Source organism: Schistocerca nitens, unplaced genomic scaffold, assembly GCF_023898315.1.
Source record: "Schistocerca nitens isolate TAMUIC-IGC-003100 unplaced genomic scaffold, iqSchNite1.1 HiC_scaffold_375, whole genome shotgun sequence".
Taxonomy (NCBI): Eukaryota; Metazoa; Arthropoda; class Insecta; order Orthoptera; family Acrididae; genus Schistocerca; species Schistocerca nitens.
The window spans coordinates 8,824,625-8,849,500 of NW_026045909.1; the positions used below are offsets into that span (position 1 = coordinate 8,824,625).

At 38.2% G+C, this 24,876-nt stretch overlaps 1 protein-coding gene across 1 annotated transcript in view; it reads right to left on the bottom strand.

The window, feature by feature from the left end:
* The window catches only part of LOC126229574 (uncharacterized), a 668,091-nt gene that overhangs the window by 302,479 nt on the left and 340,736 nt on the right, over positions 1–24,876 (bottom strand). The window contains exon 17 of the mRNA XM_049942341.1: positions 8,344–8,456. Coding sequence (XP_049798298.1) covers positions 8,344–8,456 — 113 coding nt within the window. The remainder of the gene's footprint in view (positions 1–8,343; positions 8,457–24,876) is intronic.

Here is a 24,876-nt window from a genome sequence, read left to right on the forward strand (position 1 = left end):
ACCCCATTCCCTTAAATGGCACAAAATGCATATACTATATTTATAGATTTATTTATTCCTATTCAAGAATTCATCCATGGTGCAGAAGGAGTTGTCAAGGAGATACGATTTCAATTTATTTTTGAAGCTATTACTGCTGTCTCTCAGACATTTTATTCATCTGGTAATTTGCTGAAAGTTTTTAAAACAGCATATTTTACACAGTTCTGTGCCAAATATAAGGATAGTGTAAGTCTTTCTCTTTTCTGGTATTATAATCATGAATGTCACTGTTGTTTTTAAACTGGTCCATGTTGTTGAGAACAAATTACATTAGTGAGTAAATGTACTGCGAGGCTGTTGTAAGAATTCCCAATCTTTTAAAAAGATGCCTACAAGGTGAGTGACTATGAATCCCACACATTATTCTAACCACTTCCTTTTGAGCAGTGAATACTTTTTGTCTAAATGTTGAGTTACCCCAAACATTATTCCATATAACATCAGAGAGTGAAAGTATGCAAAGTATGTTAGCTTACTAATTTCTATATCCTCAAAATAGGCAATTATTCTGATTTCAAAAGTTGCTGTACCTATTTGCTTTAGAAGATCCAAAATATGAATTTTCCAATTAAGATTCTCGTCTATATGTACACCCAAAAACTTTATATGATCTACCCTGTCTACTGACTTCCTGAGGTGTTATATTTATTGAAGGAACTGTACTTATTGCAGTAGGAAATTGGATGTACTGTATTTTTTCAAAGTTTAGAGCAAGCCCATCTGCAGAAAACCAATTAATGACTTTTCCAAAGACCTTATTTGTATCATTTTCAATTGGAGTTTCTTTTACTGGATTAATAATGATGATTGTATCATCAGCAAACAGTGTCAGTTCAGCTTCCTGTTTCTTATAGGAAGGGAGGTTGTTCACATATACCAAGAACAGAAGGGGACCCATGATTGGACCCTGTGGAACACCTTTCACCCCAGTTAGATGAAGTGGCAAACTCATTTAAATCACTTGACCCATATAAGGAAACTTTTTGCTTCCTGTTCTGTAGGTATGGCTTAAACCACCCATATGGTATTCCATTTATACCATAGAATTGTAAGTTCTGTAACATAATGTCATGGTTCACACAATCAAATGCTTTGGACAAGTCACAGAAAATTCCTATTGGTGACATTTTACTATTTGAATACTCTATTATGTGGACAGTGAAATTGTATGTTGCTGTCTCAGTGGAACAGCATTTTTGAAATCCGAACTGTGATTTACTAAGTATCCCATTACTATTGAGATGATTAATCACAGAGTACATTACTTTCTCGAAGATTTTTGAAAATGCTGTAAACATGGATATTGGCCAATAATTATTGACATCTATGGTGTCCCACTTTTTGTAGAGAGGCCTGACAATAGCATATTTTAACCTGTCTGGGAAAATTCCTTGAGTCAGTGATGCATTATGTATGTAATGAAAAATCAGCATTATTGTACTATGTTTTTGTGATTGTTGGAGGCTACAACTCTTCTACTATACTGAAATGTATTAAAGTTTATATATGACTGCAACAAGGAGTGTTGGGACTGTGACAAAAGTCTGACAGACAGCATAATAGGGAGCCAAAATTTTTTATGAACAGCTCCGTCTCCTAATGGGGACCTGTACACTGTTGCTAATATCAGTACTACATTATCTAGCTGAAGTTCACATGCACAGACCTCAAAGTGCTGATAAACACAAAATTTGGTTACTTCTACAGTTTTGCATTTATACCCATGTTTTATGAAAATGGGAACTCCTCCTTTATCCATCCTAGATCTACAAGTGTAAGATGCTAAATTATACCCACTTATACTGACACTATCCATGCCCACAGTTACATGGTGTTCAGACAGACAGAGTATATCAATCTCATTCTTATTTTTGAAATCATCTAAACACACTAATAGCTCATCTACTTTATTTTTTATTCCCCTGATATTTTGATGAAGTGAGTTGATACTGCCCTTAGCTTTACCCCTATTTACTGTACATGAAGTTTCTTTAATTCTATTTATCTTGATTGTCATCTGTCTGGAATTTGGCTTTAACCTAAAAAAACCTGTCTGCCTGGACCCATTAACCACAGGGATCACCCCTTGTGTGACTGTGGACCCCCTTACAGTTTCTGCCAATAGAGAAGCTAACTTATTTCCTCCCCTCCTATTCAGGTGCAGTCCATGTGTAGTGTATCCACACCTACCAATAGCATTTACTGGAACAGCATTTACAGCATTTACTGGAACTGAGATTTTGCTGGTGTCTGGAGCATCCCATTCAACTCAGTGTTAACATGCCTTAGAGCAGTGTTTACCCATGGCTGATCATGGCACTGAAAGACCTTCACAAACCCCACATTAGTGTGCTCAGTTTCTGCTCCTATTTTATCCAGGTCACTCCTAATACTGTATCTTGGATTCATAGCCAGGCTGTTTCCTGCTCCCCCAACTATAATTACCTGATATTCCTTCTCAAAGTCCCTGCATAGCTGACCTAAGTTTTCTGTCCCTTGGCTAAGGCTAGCACCTGGTTTCACAAAACTTGTGGCCTGGTACCCTGCCCCTAATTTCTCCTGAAGATGCTGGCCCATACCCCTCCCATGACTGCTGCCTATAAGCAGAATTCTTTTTTTCCTATTCTGATTTGATAGCGACCTGTCTTTTTTCTTCAAGCTAATATTCTGCTTCAACCTACTTTCAACTACAGGAAGTGTTGCTGTCAGTTGAAATTTGTAATCAATTACTTGAGTGTAGATTTCTCGTGGTACCAGGACTCAGTCTGGATATGATTCTAGGGACAGAATTCTTGCATAAATGGAATGTGAATATAGATTTTGCTGCTGGTAAATTTAATTTTGTATGTAGTGGGAATAGATTTGAGATTAGTTTCACAGAGAAAATTATTGATGAAGAGAATAATGACTTGATTGTTCACTGAGATATCTGGCCAATTATAATGTAAATGGATTAGACGAAGGAGAGAAAATACAAAGGAAGATAGAGGGGAAAGTAAACAGTATTGAAGCTATAATTGAAGAACAATGGGGGGAGGTGAGACAGGTGTTATGGAAAATAAAGAGGTGTTTTCAGAGGGAATAGGCCGGGGTTAGTAAAGGACTTTGAATTCAAATTGTCTTTTAAAGAACACGAATCTTTCTTTGTCAAACCCTATGCTATCCTGTTTGCGAAAAAGGAAGCAGTTAGGAGAGAAATTCAGAGGATGTTACAGTGGGGAATAATCGAAAGATCTAACAGTAGATACAACAATGGCTTAGTCCTAGCGAAAAAGAAGAATGGGGATGCGCGAGCAGTTTTAGATATGAGGAAATTAAATGAGATAGTACTAACAGAAAGTGATAGGCCTGCAAACATAGAGGAAATTCTACAAAAGTTTCATGGTACTAGATATCTGTCATCATTTGATGTAACATGTGGGTGTTGGAATATTAAATTGGAAAAAGAGTCTAGACCTTATACACCATTTTTGCATGAAGGTAAAAGTTACCAGTATTGTGTTGTGCCACTTAGGTTGATTTGTCTGTTTGTATTTTTTATCAAGGCTCTTGATAAGATCTTAGGAGAGGAATTAAGTAATAAAATCACAGTGCATGTGTATGATATATTGATTGCTAATGCAGATTGGTTTGAGCATTTTAGAGTCTTGGATGAAGTGATGAAAGCAGTATATAAAGGGGGGATGAAGTTGAGATTAAATAAGTCTGAATTTGTGAATAAAAATATAGTATTTTTAGGACATGTGATTGATAAAAATGGGATTAGACAGAACCAACAAAGTTAAGGGCTATAGAAGATTTTGCAGCACCAGAGTATAAGAAGGATTTAAAATCAATGCTTGGATTATTTGGATTTTATAGGATGTATGTGTCAGACCAATCATATAATTACCCATGTTTAAGCAATTTGTTGAAGAAAAATATTGTTTGGAACTGGATGCAAGAATGTGAGGAAGCATTTAGGAAACTAAAGAGGGAACTAGTGAATAGTAGAGTGTTGTTTCACCCTGATTTTTCTTTGCCATTCTGCATGAGTACTGATTCCAGTTATAGTGGTTTGGGGGTAGAAATTTTTCAACTAGTCAATACAGAGAAAGGGATTGAGTACAGGACAATAGCGTTTGCAAGTATGACATTACAATCACATGAGAAGAACTACTATATTTATGAATTGGAGGCCTTGGCCATTATATTTGGGTTTCAGAAATTTGAATGCTGCTTGTTAGGCCACAAAACAGTGGTGTACACTGACCACAAAGCTTTGAGTTTTTTGCAGCAGTGTAGATTAAGACATCCAAGGTTAATCAGGTGGGCTTTGTATCTTCAGCAGTTTGAATTAGAAATAAAATATATAAAAGGAAAGGACAATATAGGGGTAGATGCCCTATCAAGAATGCCAATAGGTAACAGAGACAGTCACAATGATGGGAATTCAGAAGGTCGAATCAAATGGTATTATACTCAAGGGTTGAAAGATGAAAAGGTAGTTAGAAAAGTCTGTCAAGAAATGAGGAGAGAACAAAATAAAGACCCAGATTAAAGGAATTGTACAATTCTGACAATGAACTATAGGTGAAGGAATATTACACTATTCATAAGGGGGCGTTATTCAGAAGGAAGACTTTAGATAAAGAAGAGTGGAAACTCTGTTTTCCAGAGCAGCATGTTGACACTTTAACTGATATTCTGCATGAAAGCTAGGAGCATTATGGGATGAGAAAAATAGTAGCTAAGTTACAGGGAATAGTACTAGCTAAGTTAGAGGGAATAGTACATTTCAATAATATGTGGAGAAGGGTTCGAGAAAGGTTGATCTGTTGTGATAAATCCCAGAAGGTGAAACCGACCTCCGCACCAGCAAAAGGTCTTATGCACTCAGTGTTAGTAGTAGATCTTCATTACCTAGCCTGCGTTGACCTCCTAGGTCCCCTACCCACTTCAACAAGTGGTTGTAAGCGTGTATTTGTTGTGCTACATGCATTTTCAAAATATGCCAAATTCTATCCAATTAAAAGGACTAATTTAGAAAGTGATTACTTTCATAAAGTAGGGAATCCAAACTCATTGTTATCAGACAATGGTCCTCAGTTTGTCTCTGAGAGATTCGTGCAATTTATGGGGACACACAAGGTTAATAATAAAAAGATACTGATGTACTTTCCACAAGGAAATATGAGCAAGAGGGTAATGAAGGAAATAAACAGACTGTGTAGAACATACTGTAGCAAAAAGCATACAGCATGGGCAAATCATTTACCAAATTTTGAAAAGATAATTAACAATTTGTGGTATGAATCAACAGGGTATATTCCATGTGTACTAATGTTTGGTGAACAACCAAATAACATTATATGGGAAAAAGTTGATTTTCCAATTATAACTGTCATGGGTCAGGAGGAAATGATTAAGAGGCTACAGACATGATGAAGAAAAAGGCAGAGGAAAGAAAGAAAAGATATGACAAGGCAATTAAACTGACCAGTTTTAAAATTAATGACTTGGTTTTAGTAAAAGTGAAAGAGAAATGTACTAAAGTAAACAAAGAAATAAGGAAATTCTTGCACATTTATCATGGTCCATTTAAAGTATCAAGAATAGCACATGACAATGCCTATGACCTTGTGTACCCAAGGTCCGATAGATTGTTGGGGTTAAAGAATATAATAGATTTAAAACCATATGTTACTCCCATATGGCATATTATGTCAGTGCCAGTCTATAGAGAATATTTCAGGAAAATAGGAAACCTGAACTTTGGCGACAGGGTGACTGAGCAGACTCAGAGGAAAATGAATTGGTAGGGGGTGCATTACTCTTTGATGCATACACCATGTGACAAATTGGTGCCTTCCATTAGCTGAGTGTTTGTAATGTTTCTTTTCTGATGCACTGTCTTGACTTCTATTTCTAGAATTCGCGTTAGCTTCTATCTTAGTATAGTGTAATAAGTAATGAAAAATCAGTATTATTGTACTATGTTTTTGTGATTGTTGGAGGCTACAACTCTTCTACTATACTGAAATGTATTAAAGTTTATATATGACTGCAACAAGGAGTGTTGGGACTGTGACAAAAGAGACAGTGATTAATATTATGGTGAAGAGCCATAACTAGTGAAAATTAGTATATGATTGTTTTATTCATATATTTTAATGAGCTAGGCTGAATTTGTGGCTATTTTAGGTTAAGAATGTACTTTTGGAGGGTGTTATTATCACATTGAATTGTTCTAATTTGCCATTCAATATATCAAAGAAATTAGAGAAGCAGGAGGGTTAGCTCAAGGTTTCTGTTGTATTGCAATGATATGGAAACTCTAGTGAGTAAATGAAAGGATATTGGCAGTCACAGTATGTAACAGCATAAAAAGTATTGACTGTAAGAAGTTGAAGGTGATTCTTGTCCTGATTTAAGAGTAATATAAAATAAAGTGGTTTTGGAAAGTTATATTTGTTGGATTGATTACCAAGTAGATGTAATGTTGCAGTATATTATTGTACAGTGATTAGGAGGATAATTGAGTATTATGGTGAAATGGAGTGATGTAATGATGAGTTGAAGGAGCTATGAGATTTATTATGAAGTTGAATCAATGTGAAGTATGATGTTACGATGATGTTGATTTTGATGAATTTTGAGAAGTTTGAGTAAGGAATCTTCAAGAATTGTTATGCTGTTTATGAAGTTTGAGATTATTGAGAAATTTGGTGAAAGAGTAATAAAGTTTATGTTTAGGGACTGTGTGTAATGAGGTATAGTAGGACACGTTTAATTGGTCATACGGAATAGACTGATAGCGAAACAGAGATAATTTTGAGAATGCAATTAAGTAATCTGTGGCAATAGGAAAGTAGATCTGGTGGTGAGCTTATGGTGAACATACGAATATGAAATAAGATGTGACTTGAACTGTGAACTAATTGATGCAGCCAGAGTTAAGTGATGGAACAACTTAAGCAGAGTGGGAACCTGAGTGAACAAACAGCAGCTAAAATTTTACAATAAATAATTTTGTAATGGCCTTTAACTAGGGATGACATAATTTGAGGATTTTGTGGGCACAATAGTATTTAATTTTGAAGGTGACAGGAATCAATGTAGATTTACAGTAGCAAGAATTTGTGAGTGTTAGTTCTGTTTTGTGGGAGCATTTGGTTTAGGGGCTTCCACTTTACTTAAAAGGAACATGTAATTTTCGTAATGTAAGTTTTGATTTTGCAGTGTGAATTATTATTAAGTATATGCAAGAGATATATGTAAATGACTAATGTAGTGATATTCTCGTATTTTTAAGATCAAGTTTGAAATAAGTTATGAAGTAGTGTCTGATTGTATGTATTTATGTTTCCATGGAACACCATATTGAATGAAAGGAGCACAGGAACTGTAGATAATGGAGGGTGGATAAAGGACCATAGAGTCTGCACACCATTAGGAGCTGTTCAGTTGTATTGTGCTCCTGTGTTTTATAAAAGTTTTTGATAACAAATTGCTTGATGCTGATTTCCATCATCTGCCATGTCATTTTTAGGACTGGAATCACCACATAACCATTCAACAAACAGGACTAGTAAGAATAATGTGTAAGTTTGATAGCTAAACATCTTCTGATGGCCTATCTCTGATATGAAGAAGATATTCAAAATGTACCTAATCAGCCATTTCATCCACAAAGCATCAGATTATCTAGACTGAGGAATTTAAAATTCCTTTTATCTTCAGGCTAAATAGCAATGTTCACTCTAAACATGCCTCTACAGCTATTGTTCTGTGAGAATTATACATGTGGTCACATAGACATTAACCTTTAATATGAGATTTAAAAAACAACTATTTAATGTATGTGAGGAAGGATCAGCATTTTCTAACGCAGGAAGTTTCTTGATCATTTTACTTTGCTATAATTAACTTAAGTAAGCAAAAACAGCATGCAGTATTTTAACAATACTTAATTATTAATGCAATTTCTAGCTACTATTCCATTTTTCTAATGTATATCTCAATTTTTATGCCCTTCATGGCAGGAACTCGAAACACAATGAATGAATTTATTTATTTCACTTTCCAAATTGTGTTGGCTTAACTGTGGTCACTCTCAAGATGTTGCAGCCTTTTTCTTTCTTTACATATGTTTTAGCATACATTTCTGCTACTACTGCCCAATGATACTTCACTTCTAGTCAATACTGTGGGCACTATATAATATGCAATACAGTTAATTTAAAATTGTGTGACTGTATACTGTTATAACAATTATTTTCAGCATTTACTAATTTATTTAAGTGACATGATGAGTAATACCTTGAGTAATCTGAGAGTGTGATGTTAGTTGGCTCATCGGCACTGGAACCTTCCTTCATAAGGCGTGTTACAATTTTAACCCTGAGACGTTCCTTTTTCACAGCATTAACAATCTGCAAAGTTACACATTTATGTGATGAATTTTCTATTTACTGTATATTACCATTTTGTCATGACAACTTATTTCAAAATGGCTAATTTCATTTTTTCCTGTAATACATATATCACAACAAGCTGAATTCCTTACACATTACACAATTTTGTAGCATTTTTATGCATGTACATTACAAATGTGCCTGCAGTGAAGCTACCAAGTGAGCTACTTTACCATTTAAAGCACAGAAATGAGACTCAGCAGTTATCAAGTTAACTGACAAAATCATGAGAGGCAAGCAACAGTATGATACAACAGAATAATTGTTATGAAGTAAAATACTACTCTTGTCTGCACTGCCAATTCTATGCAAATGCCACAGCTCTTAGTCGTTAGGTAAAGGCCATTGGCCACTGCATTGTCCATGATGAGGGGCAATGCCTCAGATTTGGTATTCTTGGCAAATTCTTGACACAAAGGATCTCAGAATATTCAATTCCCTAATGATTTTCAAAATGTAATGCATTGTGCATCTAGCTCCAACTTCCATTCCATATTCAAAGTCTGTTAATTTCTGTTGTGCAGCCTTAATGACATCGGAAACCTTTTCACATGAATCCCCTGAGTACAAATGACAGCTTCGCCAATGCAGTGCCCTTTTATACCATGGTATATGATACTACTGCCATTTCTATATGTGCACATTACTATCCCATGACTTCTGTCACCTCAGTGTGAATCACTGATTCAAATACCTGTAATGAATGATGTATTCCCAGCAAACACGGTAGTTAATATAAATGCAAGTTTGAACCAGCAATACAGTGTTAATATCAGTTAATAAAATGCCAGCAAGTGTTTAAAGCCACAGGGATTGTTTCACAATATGATGGGAGGCCATTTATTTATTTATTGCAGCAAACTTTGTCATCTTTACTTTCAAGACTAGTATTCATTTAATCAATGTAACCTAGGCATTATGAGCTGAATTAGCTCATAATTAAGGATGTAGTCACCAAAAGAGCACTAGTTTTGCCTATGAAGGCAGCTTCAAGTAGAGCATGGTGCTCTATCCTCATTCGCTGGACATTGCCAAAGAATCCTTGTTTCTTGTACCTGTGATCCCATGTCTTGCCCACACAGTGGCAAGCCACAGCATCTGCAAACTTTCTGCTTTCTTCTGGCTCACAAAGTATGCCCTCTTGTGTCCATTCCACCACTTGCTGCCCACACAAAGAAACATCCTCATTCATAATCTTTTGCCGTACTTTTTTACGCTAATAGTTCAGGACACATTTCTCTCGATGAGATGTCCAGAACTGTTGATATTCATCATCAATGATGAAATCCACTATAGTTGTAAAAATCATTTATCTCTAAAAAGGAAAGCAAAACCTGGTTTTAGGACCTGTGCCCCATCTTAATGTATATATTAAAATGAGTGTCCATAGAGGATACACAAGTGAAGTTAAAATAACCTCAGTTATGCATCCTTTATGGACTCTCATTTTAATAGGCATTTGAAGATGGGTACACAGGCCCTGAAACTGGATTGTGCATTACTTTTTAGAAATAAATAATTTTTACAACTGTAGTGGGTTTTAATGTTGATAATTAACGTTGACCTCTCATGGTCGGGATTCATACACATGTAGAATTTTTTAAAAGATGTCATATTCACTGTTGACTGTAGTAATTATTTATTTCTGTTTTTGTTTTACAAATAAAAAACACCATTTTTTGCTGCACTCTAGTATATTCCACACAGTTGCATTTCACCTTTTTCACTTTAAGGCATCTTCAATGAGATCTAGAATGATACAGTTTTGTTTTGATATGTGTTATCTACATATTGTGCCATTCTGGATACCACTGATGATGACTTAAAATGAAAAAGGCAAAACATGTCTGGGAGGAATAAAATACAGTGCAGCCAAAAATGGTGTTTTTTATTAAAAAAAAAAATCTGGCTGTGCTTGTCATGAGGGTGGCCATACAAACAAACTTGTTATTTATTTCTATATATGCAGTTTTGGCCTTTGGGCCATTTTCAAGATGTACTGTAAAAGATTTTGCTTCATCACATGTCAGACTTTAAAATCTTCTGACATTTATACATGTCATCATCAAAAATAGGCCTTTCCACTGAAGAAATAGAGTAATATCAGACACATGTGAAGCTCTGCAAAGCTCTGCACATAATGAAATGATGTAAATAATTTGTATGACATACAGAGCTTCACATTTGTCTGATGTTACTATATTTCTACAGTGAAAACGCCTATTTCTGATGATTACGTGTAGCCATGTCAGAGAATTTTAGTCTGACATGTGCTGAAGCATCTTTTGCAGTACCACTTGAAAATGGCCCAAAGGCTGAAACAGAAATAGTGAAATAAATAATTTTTACAGTCAACAGCAAATATAACATCATATATGAAGATAGTAACTATTCTCGAAAGAACAGATACTACTGATGATCATGAGAATAAATGATAATTAATTGAAACCCTCAGCTGCCAACAGGTGTTGTTGATATACCTTGATGGGGACAGCTGAAAATGTGTGCCCCAACTGGGACTCGAACCTGGGATCTCCTACTTACATGGCAGATGCTCTATCCATCTGAGCCACCTAGGACACAGATGAATAGCTCGACTGCAGGGACTTATCCCTTGCACGCTTCCTGTTAGACCCACATTCCCAACTGTCCAAAATCTATATATGTAATGTACGAAATACATATTTGCCCATCCACTCATCACTTGCGCACACTAAGGTGTCGATTCCGGTAAGAGTTTGGGCAACCTGTGCGCATTCAGAGACGAAGGTCAATGACTGGGTAGCCTTTAACTACATACATGAATATAGTAACTGTTCTTGAAAGAACAGATACCATTGGTGACCGTGCAGCTTCTCTAGAATAAATGATAATTAATTGAAACCCTCAGCTGCCGACAGGTGTTGTTGATATAGCTTGATGGGGCACAAATTTTCAGCTGTGCAGGGGATAAGTCCCTGCAGTCGCGCTATTCATCTGTGTCCTCAGTGGCTCAGATGGACAGAGCATCTGCAATGTAAGCAGGAGATCCTGGTTTCTAGTACCAGTCAGGGCACACATTTTCAGCTGTCCCCATTGAGGTATATCAACAACACCTGTTGGCAGCTGAGGGTTTCAATTAATTATCATTTATTCTAGAGAAGCTGCACAGTCATCAGTGGTATCTGTTCTTTCAATAACAGTTACTATCTTCATATACATAGTTAAAGGCTACCCAGCCTTTGACCTTCGTCTGTGCGAATGCGCACACGTTGCCCGAACTCTTATGGGAAGTCGACACCTTAGTGTGCGTGAGTAATGAGTGGATGGGCAAATAGCTATTAGGTACATTACGTATGTAGATTGTGGACAGTTGGGAGTGTGGGTCTCATGGGAAGTGTGCAGGGGATAAGTCCCTGCAGTCGCGCTATTCATCTGTGTCCTCAGAGGCTCAGATGGATAGAGCATCTGCCATGGAAGCAGGAGATCCTGGGTTCGGATCCTGGTCAGGGCACACATTTTCAGCTGTCCCCATTGCAGTATATCAGTAACACCTGTGGGCAGCTGAGGGTTACAATTAATTATCAAATATGACATCCTTTGATAATTAATAGTTTAGATCCCTGCATCGTTCAGAACAGTACAAAAACTTAGTTTTTACTTTATTTGTCTCAAATAAAATGTTGAAGTCTTATTTATTAATAAATATAATTTTACAAGAGTTTATATAATTACTAAAAGATGTTTGCCTGAATTTTTATCTTCGGTTTTCCTCCAATGGAAGACTTCCTGTCTGATCTTTGTGACAATCACCCCACTAAGTTTGTTTGGTTCATAAAAGACTCAAAATTATCCATCTTTGTACATTTTAACAGTATTGTACCATTTTTGATAACTTTGGGGAAAAATATTATCTCAAAATATAGCAGACCCTACAGAATATTGAAATATGTATCCAGAGCAAGAAATCAAAGGTGGTATCATACATACCAATGGAGATGCTTTGTACAACAAACTACCTCATGCTTTCAGACTGCCATCGCCTTTGATTGACCTGTGTAAATCACACTTCATACTAAGGTGTATACTACAATGGTAAAAAACTGGATTCATGCTCCATATTAAGGGTTGCAGTGGAACTGATGAGACATTATAATACTCCATTCTCACACACTACCCCTGGACTTGAAAATGTTCATATGATGTTTTTTGTTGATAGGATAGCACATTTTGCATGTAGAGTCATCAAGTGGGGTAAGTTTATACATATCAAAACTGTTACACACAGTAAAACTATTGATTTTAAAATTATCATTTGAATGCAGTGACAAATACATCTACAAAACTCCAGTGCATGAACATCAATGAGGCTTTAAATATTCTGTTTTCTTCACTTCTTCAAGGAAATAAAAGTAATAAATGATTCAGATACATGCATCCACATTAAAAACTACATTATATAAACATTTTTATACTTCACATGCATGATCCTAGACATGCATTCTTCAACACTTATTGGACTGCATAGGATGCTATGAATATCATTTGGTAAGACTGCTGTGTTGCAGGCGCTGACTGACAGATAAAGGTTAGTGGAACAGTATAAATCAGGACAGTATGCAAGCTGAACTTCTGCTGTTTCCAAAATCACAGCTGGCAATTTACTGTTTCAGAAAGTGCATGGTGCAAATTTTTTGTATCTTCATGTAAAAAGAAGAAGCATTTGATGGCATTTAACAAATTTTCATAAAGTGGACAAACAGAATTGTATTTAAGTCAGTAGATCCCTTCAAACAAAACTGTTTGCTGTGCTTCTCAGTACCAACTTTACTACCACCTAGCAGAAAATTAGAAACATTGAGATTTGACAGGCACACATAACAGAAAGAAACTTCCTAGCTTTTGGAGTTATCATTTGATAAGCTAGAGTAAAATATATACAGAAAACACACACACACACAAATGCATGCATGTACCTATTCTACCCCTTAATGGTTCTGTCTGGACTAACAGTAGCAATGATTTGTTTCTCAGCTAGTGGACTGGTTGTGGTGGGGGAAGAGTTAGGTGAGGTGGATACAGGGAGAGGGAGAGGGAAGTGGGAGGTAGGGGGAGGGTCTGGGGATGGATGGCTGGCAGTTCAGAGGGAGGCAGTTGGTTAGCAGGCTAGGAATATGGGAGGAAAGGGTGGCAGGTATGTAATGCATAAATGCATGATTGTATGGGTTGGTGGAGAATGGCACACACTGAAGGTGACATGTAAATGTGAATTTGGGGGGGGGGGGGGGGGGGCAGGATGGAGGATTGGGAAACCTTTGGGAGAAGGGTGAAGGGAAGTGGGTTACCTGAGATTGATGCTAGCATGATTATGGAAGTGGAGGACGTGTTATAAGGATAACTCCCATCTGTACAATTCAGAGAAGCTGGTGATGGAGGGGAGGATTGCCCTACTCTGATGCATGTTGTGCCACTGGATAGTCAACCTTGTTCTTGGTAACAGTTTGGTGGTGGCCATTGATCCTGGTGGACAGCCGTTTGGTAGTCACACAAACAAAAGAACCCATGGAGTGTTTGCAGCAGTGCTGGTGTATGACATGGCTGCTTTAACAGTTGGGCCAGCCTCTGATACAGTTGAATAAGTCTGTCACTGGTCTGAAGTAGGAGGTGCTGGGTGGGTGGATTGTGCAGGTCCTGCATCTTGGTCTGCCACAGGGATATGATTCCTGTGGTAAAGGAGTCGGGAGTTGGGCAGGCAATAATGCAACACTTTTGGAAAGGTGGGAAGGATCTTGGTAGGATGTTCCTCATTTCAGAGCAGGATGAGAGATAATCAAAGCCCTGACAAAGGACATGGTTAAATTGTTCCAGTTGAGAGTGATATTGAGTGGTGAGGAGGGCAGTCCTTTGTAGTTTATTCATGAGGTTGGTGGGAATACTGGGTGTGTGTGAAGATAATGGCATGGGAAATTTATTTATTTACATGTCAATTTCCATAGGACCAAATTGAGGAGCAAATCTCCACGGTCATGGAACATGTCACTACGTGAAATCACAAAATAAAAGTATTAACAGATAAAAATGAAATGCTTATGAACCCAAAAAAAGTCAATCCATAAGTTTAAGTAAACCCAATCAACTATATAACTAGAATCAGCTTAATTTTTCAAGGAACTCCATGAGAGAATTGAAGGAGTGACCCATAAGGAAACTCTTCAGTTTTGATTTGAAAGTGCATGGATTACTGCTAAGATTTTCGAATTCAAGTGGTAGCTTATTGAAAATGGATGCAGTAGTATACTGCACACCTTTATGCATAAGAGTTAAGGAAGTCTGATCCAAATGCAGGTTTGATTTCTGCCAAGTATTAAGTGAGTGAAAGCTGCTTATTCTTGGGAAGAAGCAAATATTGTTAATAAGAAATGACAGTAAAGATTATATATATTGAGAGGCCAATGTGAAATACCCAGACCCATGAACAGGGGTCAACAACAGGTTAATGAACTTACACCACTTATTGCCCAAACTGCCTGTTTCTGAGCCAAAAATATCCTTTTAGAAAGGGAAGAGTTACCCCAAAATATAATATCATATGACATAAGTGAATGACAATACACAAAGTAGACTAATATTCATATCGAATGCTCACTCACTTTGGACACTGTTCAAATAGTAAAAATTGCAGCATAAAGTATTTGAAAAAGATCCTGAACATGGGCTTTCCACGACAGTTTATGATCTATCTGAACACCTGGAAAATTGAACTGTTCAGTTTCACTAATCATATGCCCTTTCATGAAATTAAAATATCAGGTTTTGTTGAATTGTGTGACAGAAACTGTAAAAACTGAGTCTTACTGTCACTTAGTGTCAGTTTATTTTCCATAGGTCATGAACTGCACGATTTGAAACAGAGTCAATCTTGCACATATCATCCGTTATTACCAAACTAGTGTCATCAGCAAAAAGAAATATTTTAGAGTTACCTGCACTTACATAAAAAAGGAACAGGAGTGGTTCCAACACTGATCCCTAGGGAACCCCCCACTTAACTGTACACCACTCAGACCCACATCACAGCCATTCTCAACATAATGAATAATGACCTTTTGCTGTCTGTTGCTAAGGCAAGAGGTGAACCAATTGTGAGCTACTACCCGTATTCCGTAATGGTTTAACTTCTGGAGCAATATTTTGTGATCGACACAATCAAACATCTTAGTTAAATCAAAAAATATGCCTATTGGTCGAAACCTTTTGTTTTACCCATCCAGTACCTCACAGAGAAAAGAGAATATAGCATTTTCAGTTCTTAAATGACTGCTAAAGCCGAACTATACGTTTGATAGCAAATCATGTGATATAAAATGATTAATTATCCTTACACACACAGCCTTTTCAATAACTTTAGCAAACACCAATGGTATTGAAAAAGGTCTAAAATTATCTACATTATCCCTTTCTCCCTTTTTATAAAGCGGCTTCATTACTGAGTACTTTAATCACTCCGGAAACTGACCATTCCTAAAAGAAAAGCTACAAATATGGGTAAATACAGGGCTAACATTTTCAGCACAGTACTTTAATATTCTGCTAGGTACTCCATCATAACCATGAGAGTCCTTAGTCATCAGTGATTTAATTATCAACCCAATCTCCCCCTTGTCTATATCACAGAGGAGTATTTCAGACATCAATCTCAGAAAGGCACTTGCCAAGAAAGTTATATGATTCCCTGCAAAAACTAAATTTTTATTTAATTCACCAGCAATGCTCAGAAAACGATTTTTAAATACTGTACATATATCCGATTTTTCAGTAACAGAAATATTTTTACTACGACTGACTTTATATCGTCGACCTTGTGCTGCTGACCAGACACTACCTTCTCAACTGTCCATATTGTTTTAATTTTATTGTGTGAATTAGCTATTCTATTTGCATATCACATATTCTTTGCCTTCCTAATAACTTTTTTAAGTACCTTACACTACTGTTTGTAATGGGCTACCGTAGTTTGATTGTGACTACTTCTAACATTGTGATATAATTTCTTCTTTGTTCTGCATGATATTCTTATCCCACTTGTGAGCCACCCAGGCTGCCTACTACTGCTAGTACCCCATTTAGAATGTTCTCTGAAAGAGCGTGAGAAATGTGTTAAGGAAAGCATTATATTTATCATCTATATTATTGGCACAATAAACATTCTGCCACTCTTGTTTCTTGACAAGGTTTAAAAAACTCTCTATTGCTGTTGGATTAACTTTCCTAGATAGTTAGTAATTATATGTGAAATTTGTTTGACTACAAAAGCCTTTCAGTGTTAAAATTTGTGCATCATGGTCTGAAAGGCCATTCATCCTTTTACAAACAGAATGCCCATCTTGTAATGAAGAATGAATAAAAATATTGTCTATGGCTGTGCTACTGTTCCCCTGCACTCTAGTTGGAAGAAACACAGTCTGCATCAGATCATATTAATTAAGGAGATCTACCAACATCCTTTTTCTTGCATCATCATATACAAAATTTATATTGAAGTCACCACATGTAACTAATTTCTGGTACTTCCTACAAAGTGGATCAAGAACAGAGAGCTTGAGCAGAAATGCTCTAAAGTCAGAGTTAGGGGACCTATAAACAACAACAATTAGAAGTTTAGTTTCACTACATTCAACTGCCCCTGCACAGCATTCAAATATCTGTTCAGTGCAGTGCCCTGATACATCTATGGACTCAAATGGAATACCGTTTTTTTTATGTACATAGCCGCTCATCCACCCCGCAAGGAACTCCTTGAAAAGGAAGCCTCTGAATTGTCAAATTATTTAAGTGATGCTCCGACATACCAATAATTTCAGATTCAACATCTACAAGAAGTTCAGTTACTTTATTTCTAATATTGCTTATATTTTGAAGAAATGTGCTAATTCCTTCTCTACTTGGAAACAGACATATTCTGAAAGTGAGACCTTGGTTAGATGGACTTCCTTGAAGCACGTAAACCTATCAGCTGACTTCAATCTAAAAAAGGTGCAGCTCTAACACAAATTACTACTGGAATTTTTATATGAGTGATCCCACCACCAACCACTACCCACTACACTGTCACCTAAAAGCTTTGCCAACCTCACCTTCCCATACCTACTGAGGTGCAACTCATGCCTAGTGAAACCTGATCTAATGATAGACCCATCTGGCACCACTGAAACGTGACCCATGCCCTGTGCCATCAGCACCCTCCCCAGCCCCATGTTAACACACCTAAAAGCCTCATTAAGATGAGGTCGATCATGACATTGAAACAGTTGCATGAAATGAACATTAGTGCCACCAGTTTGAGTAGTTATCTTTACCAGGTCACCACCTACATCATATTCTCCATCCCTATCAAGATTGCTCCCTGCTCCGCCCACTATCACTATCTGATCCTCCTTCATAAAATTCCTACGTAACTCCCCTATTCTGTCAGTCACCTGAGCCAACCCTGCACTAGGCTTCACAATGGTGGTGTCCTGGTACTCGCTCCCCAATACTTCCTGCAACTGCTGACCCACACCTCTACCATGTGAACTACCTAGCCCCAGAACCTTTTTCTTTCTGTTAAACTTTTCAGCTGTCATGCCTCCTAACTGTTGAGGACTGCTGCATGTTCCCTACATCTGTTTGTGGACTATTTTCAGGGTAATTAACTGCCTATGAAGACCTTTGCAAGGCCTTCAGTACACTGGGCAAGTGTTTTCTCATTGCTGCAGATATATCTTTCATGAGTGGCATGGCTGTTTGGGAAGGTTTTTGGTGTGGAAAGGACTGCAGTGTGGGAAGAATGGCAACTGTCAAAATGCAGGTACTGTGGGTTTCTGGTAGACAGAGGTGTGGATGGAGCGATCAGAGAGGTGGAGGTCAACATCCAGGGAGGTGGAACATTGGGTGTTGGAGGACAAGGTGATGCAGACAGGAGAGATGATTTTGAGATTGTGAAGGAATGTGGATAGGTTATCTTGGCCCTGTCCCAAGATCATGAAGATATCATCAATGAACTAGGGGTTGCAAGTTTTAGAACCCCCTCATCAACCCATCACAGCACCCAAACATTGCTTAGCTGATCTTTTCAATATACTACATCCTCCAAAACTCCTTCCAAACACTCCACAAAACCCAGAACTCAAGCAAACTCAAAACAATGTTGTTACCTTTCCCACCAAAAACCTCAGTCCCACAGAAGTTTCTGTTCTATCCAAAGCCCTCACCATTAGCTGTACACCAGTGTTGGAGCCTTTGTCTGCTGGAAGGATGATTAGATCAGGATCTGTTTTCAAGTTGTGTATGGCTGTCCTTTCTTCTGCTAAAATGTCAGTGTTCTTAGGTAGGGACCTAGGGAAGTGTAGTAAGACCAAGTTCAAGTTAAGTGATTCCTGGAACCTGGTCAGAGGTTGGGTAGGTGGAAGGGGAGGAAGGTCACAGTTGAATGGTAGCAGGAACTGGGAGAGGGAAAGTTCAATGTTCGGGTTAGGTTGCCTTTTGTTGGAGGGATTGGTGGCAAAGAAGTACTTCCACTGTAGGATTCAGGAGAAGGACTGTCGAACTTTGACATTTCCAATGTGGTTAAGCTTGTGCATTGGGCTACAGGTGAAGGTTTGGGATAGGACTGAAATTTCTGTGGGACCAGTTTTTTCTAGGAAGGTTAGTAACAGTTTTTTGGGTTTGATTAGGTTCTGGGTTTTGTGAAGTGTTTGGAGGGAGATTAGGAGGATGTGGTAAATTGAAGATGTCAGCTACACAGGGTCTGGGTGCCCTGAGAGGGTGACGAGGGGTTCAAAAGCTCCACAACCCGTAGTCTGTTTCAGGTTCATTGATGATACTGTCATGATCTGTAATCAGGGCCAAGACACCTTATCCACATTCCTTCACAGCCTCAACACTTCTCTCATCCAGTTCACCTGGTCCTCCACTACCCAACGCACCACCTTCCTGGACACAGACTTCCACCTCTCTGATTGCTCCATCCACACCTCTGTCCACATTGCACCAACTAATCACCAAAGTACCTCACATTGACAGCTATGATCCTTCCTGCACCAAAAGGTCCCTCCCATACAGCCTTTCCACTTACAGACAGGATATCTGCAGTGATGAGAACTCTTTATCCAGTATGCTGAAGGCCTTACAAAGGCCTTCACTGATAGGCAATACCTGCCAAACCTAGTCCACAAACAGATTTCTCATGCCATATCTTCACACATCCTGAATCCCCCCCCCCCCCCCCAATCCCAAGAACCAGCTACAAAGGAGTGCCCTATTCATCACCCAGTATCGCCCTCACCTGGAGCAGCTGAACCACATCCTCTGCCGAGGCTTTGATTATCTCCCATCCCACCATGAAATGAGGGTCATCCTACCCAAGATTTTTCCCACCCCTCCTAAAATGGTGTTCTGTTGCCCACCCAACCTACATAACATCCTACTCCATCCCGATGCCACACCCACTCCCTGCCCCTTGCCACAGGAATCATATCCCTGTGGTAGACCATGGGCTTACCCAATACACTCCTCGGCCAGCACCTCCAACTCCAGTCGTGCCACAAGCTAATTCTATCCCATCACAAATTGCATCATTTGTGGAAGCAGCCATCCTATCCCATCACAGGTTGCGCCATCTGTGAAAGCAGCCACGTCACATACCAACCCTGCTGCAAATGCTGCACAGCTTTTTATGTTGTTACATCAACCAGCTGTCTACCAGAATAAACATCCACTACCAAACTGTTGCCAAGAACAAAGTTCACCATCCAGTGGCACAACATGCAGCTGAGTACAACATGCCCACTTTCAATAGCTGCTTCAGAACCTGGGCCACCTGGTTCATCCCCTTCACCATCAGCTTCTCTGGACTATGCAGATTTCATTAATCTTACAACACATTGTCCAGTCCTGTAACCATCCAGGCCTCAATTTCAGGTAATCTACTGTCCCCACATCCTACACTCAACAGTTTCCCCTTCCTCTGTACTGTCAAACCTCCTTCACTTTATGTCCGCACGTCACCTTCAGCATGGGCCACTCCACACCAACCACTACAATTGCGCATTACACACCTAGCCCATGTATCTCCCGCAACTCCTTCCTGCATTCCTAGCTGGCAGGCTGACTGCCTCTGAGCTGCTAACCACTCACCCCCATTTGCCATCCCTGTCTTCCTTTTCCTTTGTCCACCCTAATCAATAAAAACCCCACCACAACCAGTGCACCTATCAATAGCTCATCAAAGGATAACTCTGGAAACTAGCAAGTTTTCTTTCTTCTGTGTGTGCCTATCAAAAACTCAAAGCTTCTGTTTTTTAGTGAGCGTTATTCTTTAATCAAAAAGTACTTACAGTCTACAAGAATTTTCCTACAACATTTACTGGCACATAATGTAGTTATTCTGAGTAATGCAATGAATACAGAGTTACATAAGTGCCACAAGCTTAAAGAATTTACTTATCTTAAATTAATTTTTTGTTTATTGATAAGTGTAATGTCTTTGACCAGAGCAGAAATGTGCATGGTAAATATTTTACTAAATAGAAAAAAATTATAAAATCAGAGTTTAAGTTTGTTTAAAAACTAATGCATAATTGTTAAAGCTTCATTCCATGACAAACGGAACAATTTTTCAATTTCTTACCATTATGTTTTCACAAGGTAGCATGAATAACAATTATCCATGTTAGACTGCTAATGACTTAAACAGTTTTTGCAATGCTATAGTGATAATGCAAATAATAGTATTTCTCTATTTTTATGTCTTTTAATATGTTAAAATATAATTTTCCATAAACATACTGATACTTTAAATACAGTTTTCATCCAGAAAATGGGGAAAATTTTAACACAACTGACAGCACAATACTCTTTAACAAAATAAATTCTGCATGGTAGCACAATAGAAGAGATAATGTTCCAGTTTCACTATGTCCAAATTTCAACTCTGAGAGACTAACTATAAAGCATGCATTTTATTACTGATGTCCACCTGGAGTCAACATATTACAATACCTGTCCTGATTTACATTTTCTTCATTGTCTCCTCACTTCTGTTCAGTCCTGTCTGTCAATCTATTTCTGCTGTACGCACATGGTCTTTGCATCCTTCTTCCTATTGCCAGTCTTCTTGTTTTGTCATCAGTAGTATCTTTCTCATTTTATTACAATATTATGCTATCATGTTTTTTCCATCATTTTCTTTGTTTCTTTTGACAACTTGCTATTTCTAATATATTATTGCTTCATATTTTAATCTTTCCTTGGACAGATAGTTTCTTCTTTTTTGAACTGTCATCTGTCTCCATCGTTTACTCTTTTATGTTCCTTTCCTAGTATTTTGTTTTCTCTGATTTACTGACTAACCTTTCACCACTTCTAATTTAAATTCTGCTTTATATGCAGAGAATGATAAAAATAAAAGTACAAATGTCAATATTTTCAATGGTACAATAAATATGTGATAAGCAAGGTAGTAAAATGAGTAAGGAGTGATGCAAAATAAACATACAATGACTGGAAATACCTCACTATAATTAATGGCTTTAATCTGAAACTAACATTCATGAATCACCCTCAAAGAGTAAAACACTTGTTAACAAAACAGAAAAATTTTCTCTTTCTTCATTTAGTTGTAGTTTCTCTTCATTCATGCAAATACATTAATAATGTATAGACACACAAATGACACGTGATATCTCTATGGTATTTTATCTGAAAAGACAAAAATTATCGAAAGTTCTGGATGAGGATAATGAGTTATTTAGCAATGAAGAAGATGACTCACCAAAAGGCAGAATTGCTGCATTGTCAACAGGTACACAAGCAAAAGGTGTAGAACCCTGATTTGCTAGCTTTTGGAAAGAAATTTCTTTCACAAGATTGTAGGAGGAACATGCACACAAACTCACACACACTCACTCACTCACTCACTCACTCACATGCACATGCATGTCTCTGTACATTGTGCTCAGTTGAGTGCCAGCTCTTTCCTGGCCCACAGTGAGTCTACCAGGGTGAGGTGGGGGTGCAGGGTGGAGTGGGGTGAGGGATGGAGAGAGGCAAGAGGCAGGGAGGGGGTTGGGGTAAAGTGTCTAGCAGCTTGTGGGAGAGTGGGGACTCATCTGTGGGCTAGCTGGAGGTGCAGATAGAGGGGGCAGATAGTAGGCAGCTCAGCACACGATTTCACAGACTAGGTTTTGAGATGGCACCAAACAACTAGTTGACACATATTGGGTGGGGGTACTGGGACAGGGGATGATGTGTGTATACACACACACACACACACACACACACACACACACAACACAACACAACATACTGGGTAAGAGGGAGTTAGGTTTAGGCCAGGGAGGCTACAGAAGCGAAGGGTGTGCTGTAAGGATAGCTCCCATTTGCGCAACTCAGAAAATCTGGAGTGGTGGGGAGGATCCAAATGCCATGGGTTGTGAAGCAACAACTGCAATCTTGCATGTTGTGCTCTGCTGTATGTTGTGGCACTGGGTTGTTCATCTTGTTTTTGGCAACAGTTTGGTGGTGGCCATTCATTCTGATTGACAGCTGGTTGATTGTCATACCAAGGTAAAATACTGTGCAGTGGGTGCAGCACAACTGGTATATAACATGACTGTTTCACATGTGGGCTGGCCTCTGAGCCTGTGACAGGACTGGAGTAGGAGGTGCTGGGGGGATCGTAGGGCAGGTCTTGCATCTGAGTCTCCCTTGTCAAGTAAGAGGTGCTGGGTGGGATCTTGCATCTGGGTCTCCCCTTGTGGAAGACCCAGCACCTTCTACTCTAGTCCTGTCGCAGGCTTATCCTAGCCATCAGAGGCTGGGCCATCTGTGAAAGCAGTCATGTTATACACCAGCTGAGCTACAATCATTGCACAGTGTTTTGCATTGGTATCACAACATACCAGCTGTCAACCAGAATGAATGGCCACTGCCAAGGTGAACCACTCAATGCCACAACATGCAGAGGAGCACAACATGCAAGATTCACAACACATGGCATTTGGATCCTCCCCACCACCTCCTGCTTTCTGAACTGCACAGGTGGTAGCCATCCTTACAGCACATCCTTTGCTCCTGTAACCACCCTAGCCTAAAGCTATGGTAAGTAGCCCCCCCCCCCCCACCCACACACCCTCCCACCCAATAGTGTGTGTGTGTGTGTGTGTGTGTGAATGTTTTTCCTACAAGCTAGAGAAAGGAATTTCATTCTGAAAGCTAGCAAAGCAAAGCTCTATATCACTTGCTTGTGTACCTGCAGATGAGGCAGTGTTACTGCCTTTCGGTGAGTTGTCTCCTTTATTCCTAAATAATTTGTTAACACAAAAATTACAATATTCAAGATTTAACTGTTTGAATCACTACTTTCACAAAAGCATCATGTAAACATTATAACCTAAATTGTAATCTGTAATAATCTGAAACACAAATAACAATTAACAAAATGATCACAACTGCTGACCTGAGTGGTAATAAGAAGTAGAGTGTATTGAAAGTTAGAAGAAAACTCAACTCACAGAACCAAAATAGTTCCTTTAACATTCCAATAGCAAACGCCCTTAAAAGAGAATATGGAGAGCTAATGACTGGCAACTAAATAAATTAACGGGCAACAAGGCTTCCCTATCAGAATTAGTAAAATGTCTTTGAAACGTTTTGGCAAACAGTCTTCTCAGGTGCCAGAGCAAAAATTTAACTCCACATCCATTTGTAAGTAGTAATGACAATTCCTGACAGATTAAAGGTAGATGCTTGACTTGGAATCAAACTGAGATACCTTCCTTCTGTAGGAAAAACTATGCCAAATGAACCAAACGACACTCCTTCAAGGTCTAACTGAGAATATCAGTCTTCCAACACTTGTCTTTTACTTTCCACACTCTTTATTTATTTATTTATTTATTTGTACCTACTTTGTTAAACTATCATGTGAAAAAAATGACAGAGAATGTCTCATTCACTAACGAGAGATTTTTCCTACAGTGAACTTCTCAATATTGCAGCAAAGTGCAGATTCTTGACAAATTAAAACAGTGTGTTTGACTTGAAATGTTGCCAATGATGCTGCTCTAATAAACAGATTTCTTCCATGAACAATTTCAGTCATGACCAAAGCTTTTTTAAGAAGATGTATACTGCTACAAACTTTCACATTTTTCACACTGAATTAAAAAAAAAAAACTGTTGTTGTAGTCACTGTTGTGGTCTTCAGTTCCAAGACTAGTTTGATATAGCCCTCCACATTATTCTATACTGTGCAAGTCTCTCCATTTCTGAATAACTACTGCACCTAACATTCATTTGAACCTGCTCACTGTATTCAACTCTTGATATCTCTCTCTCTCTCTCTCTCTCTCTACAGTGT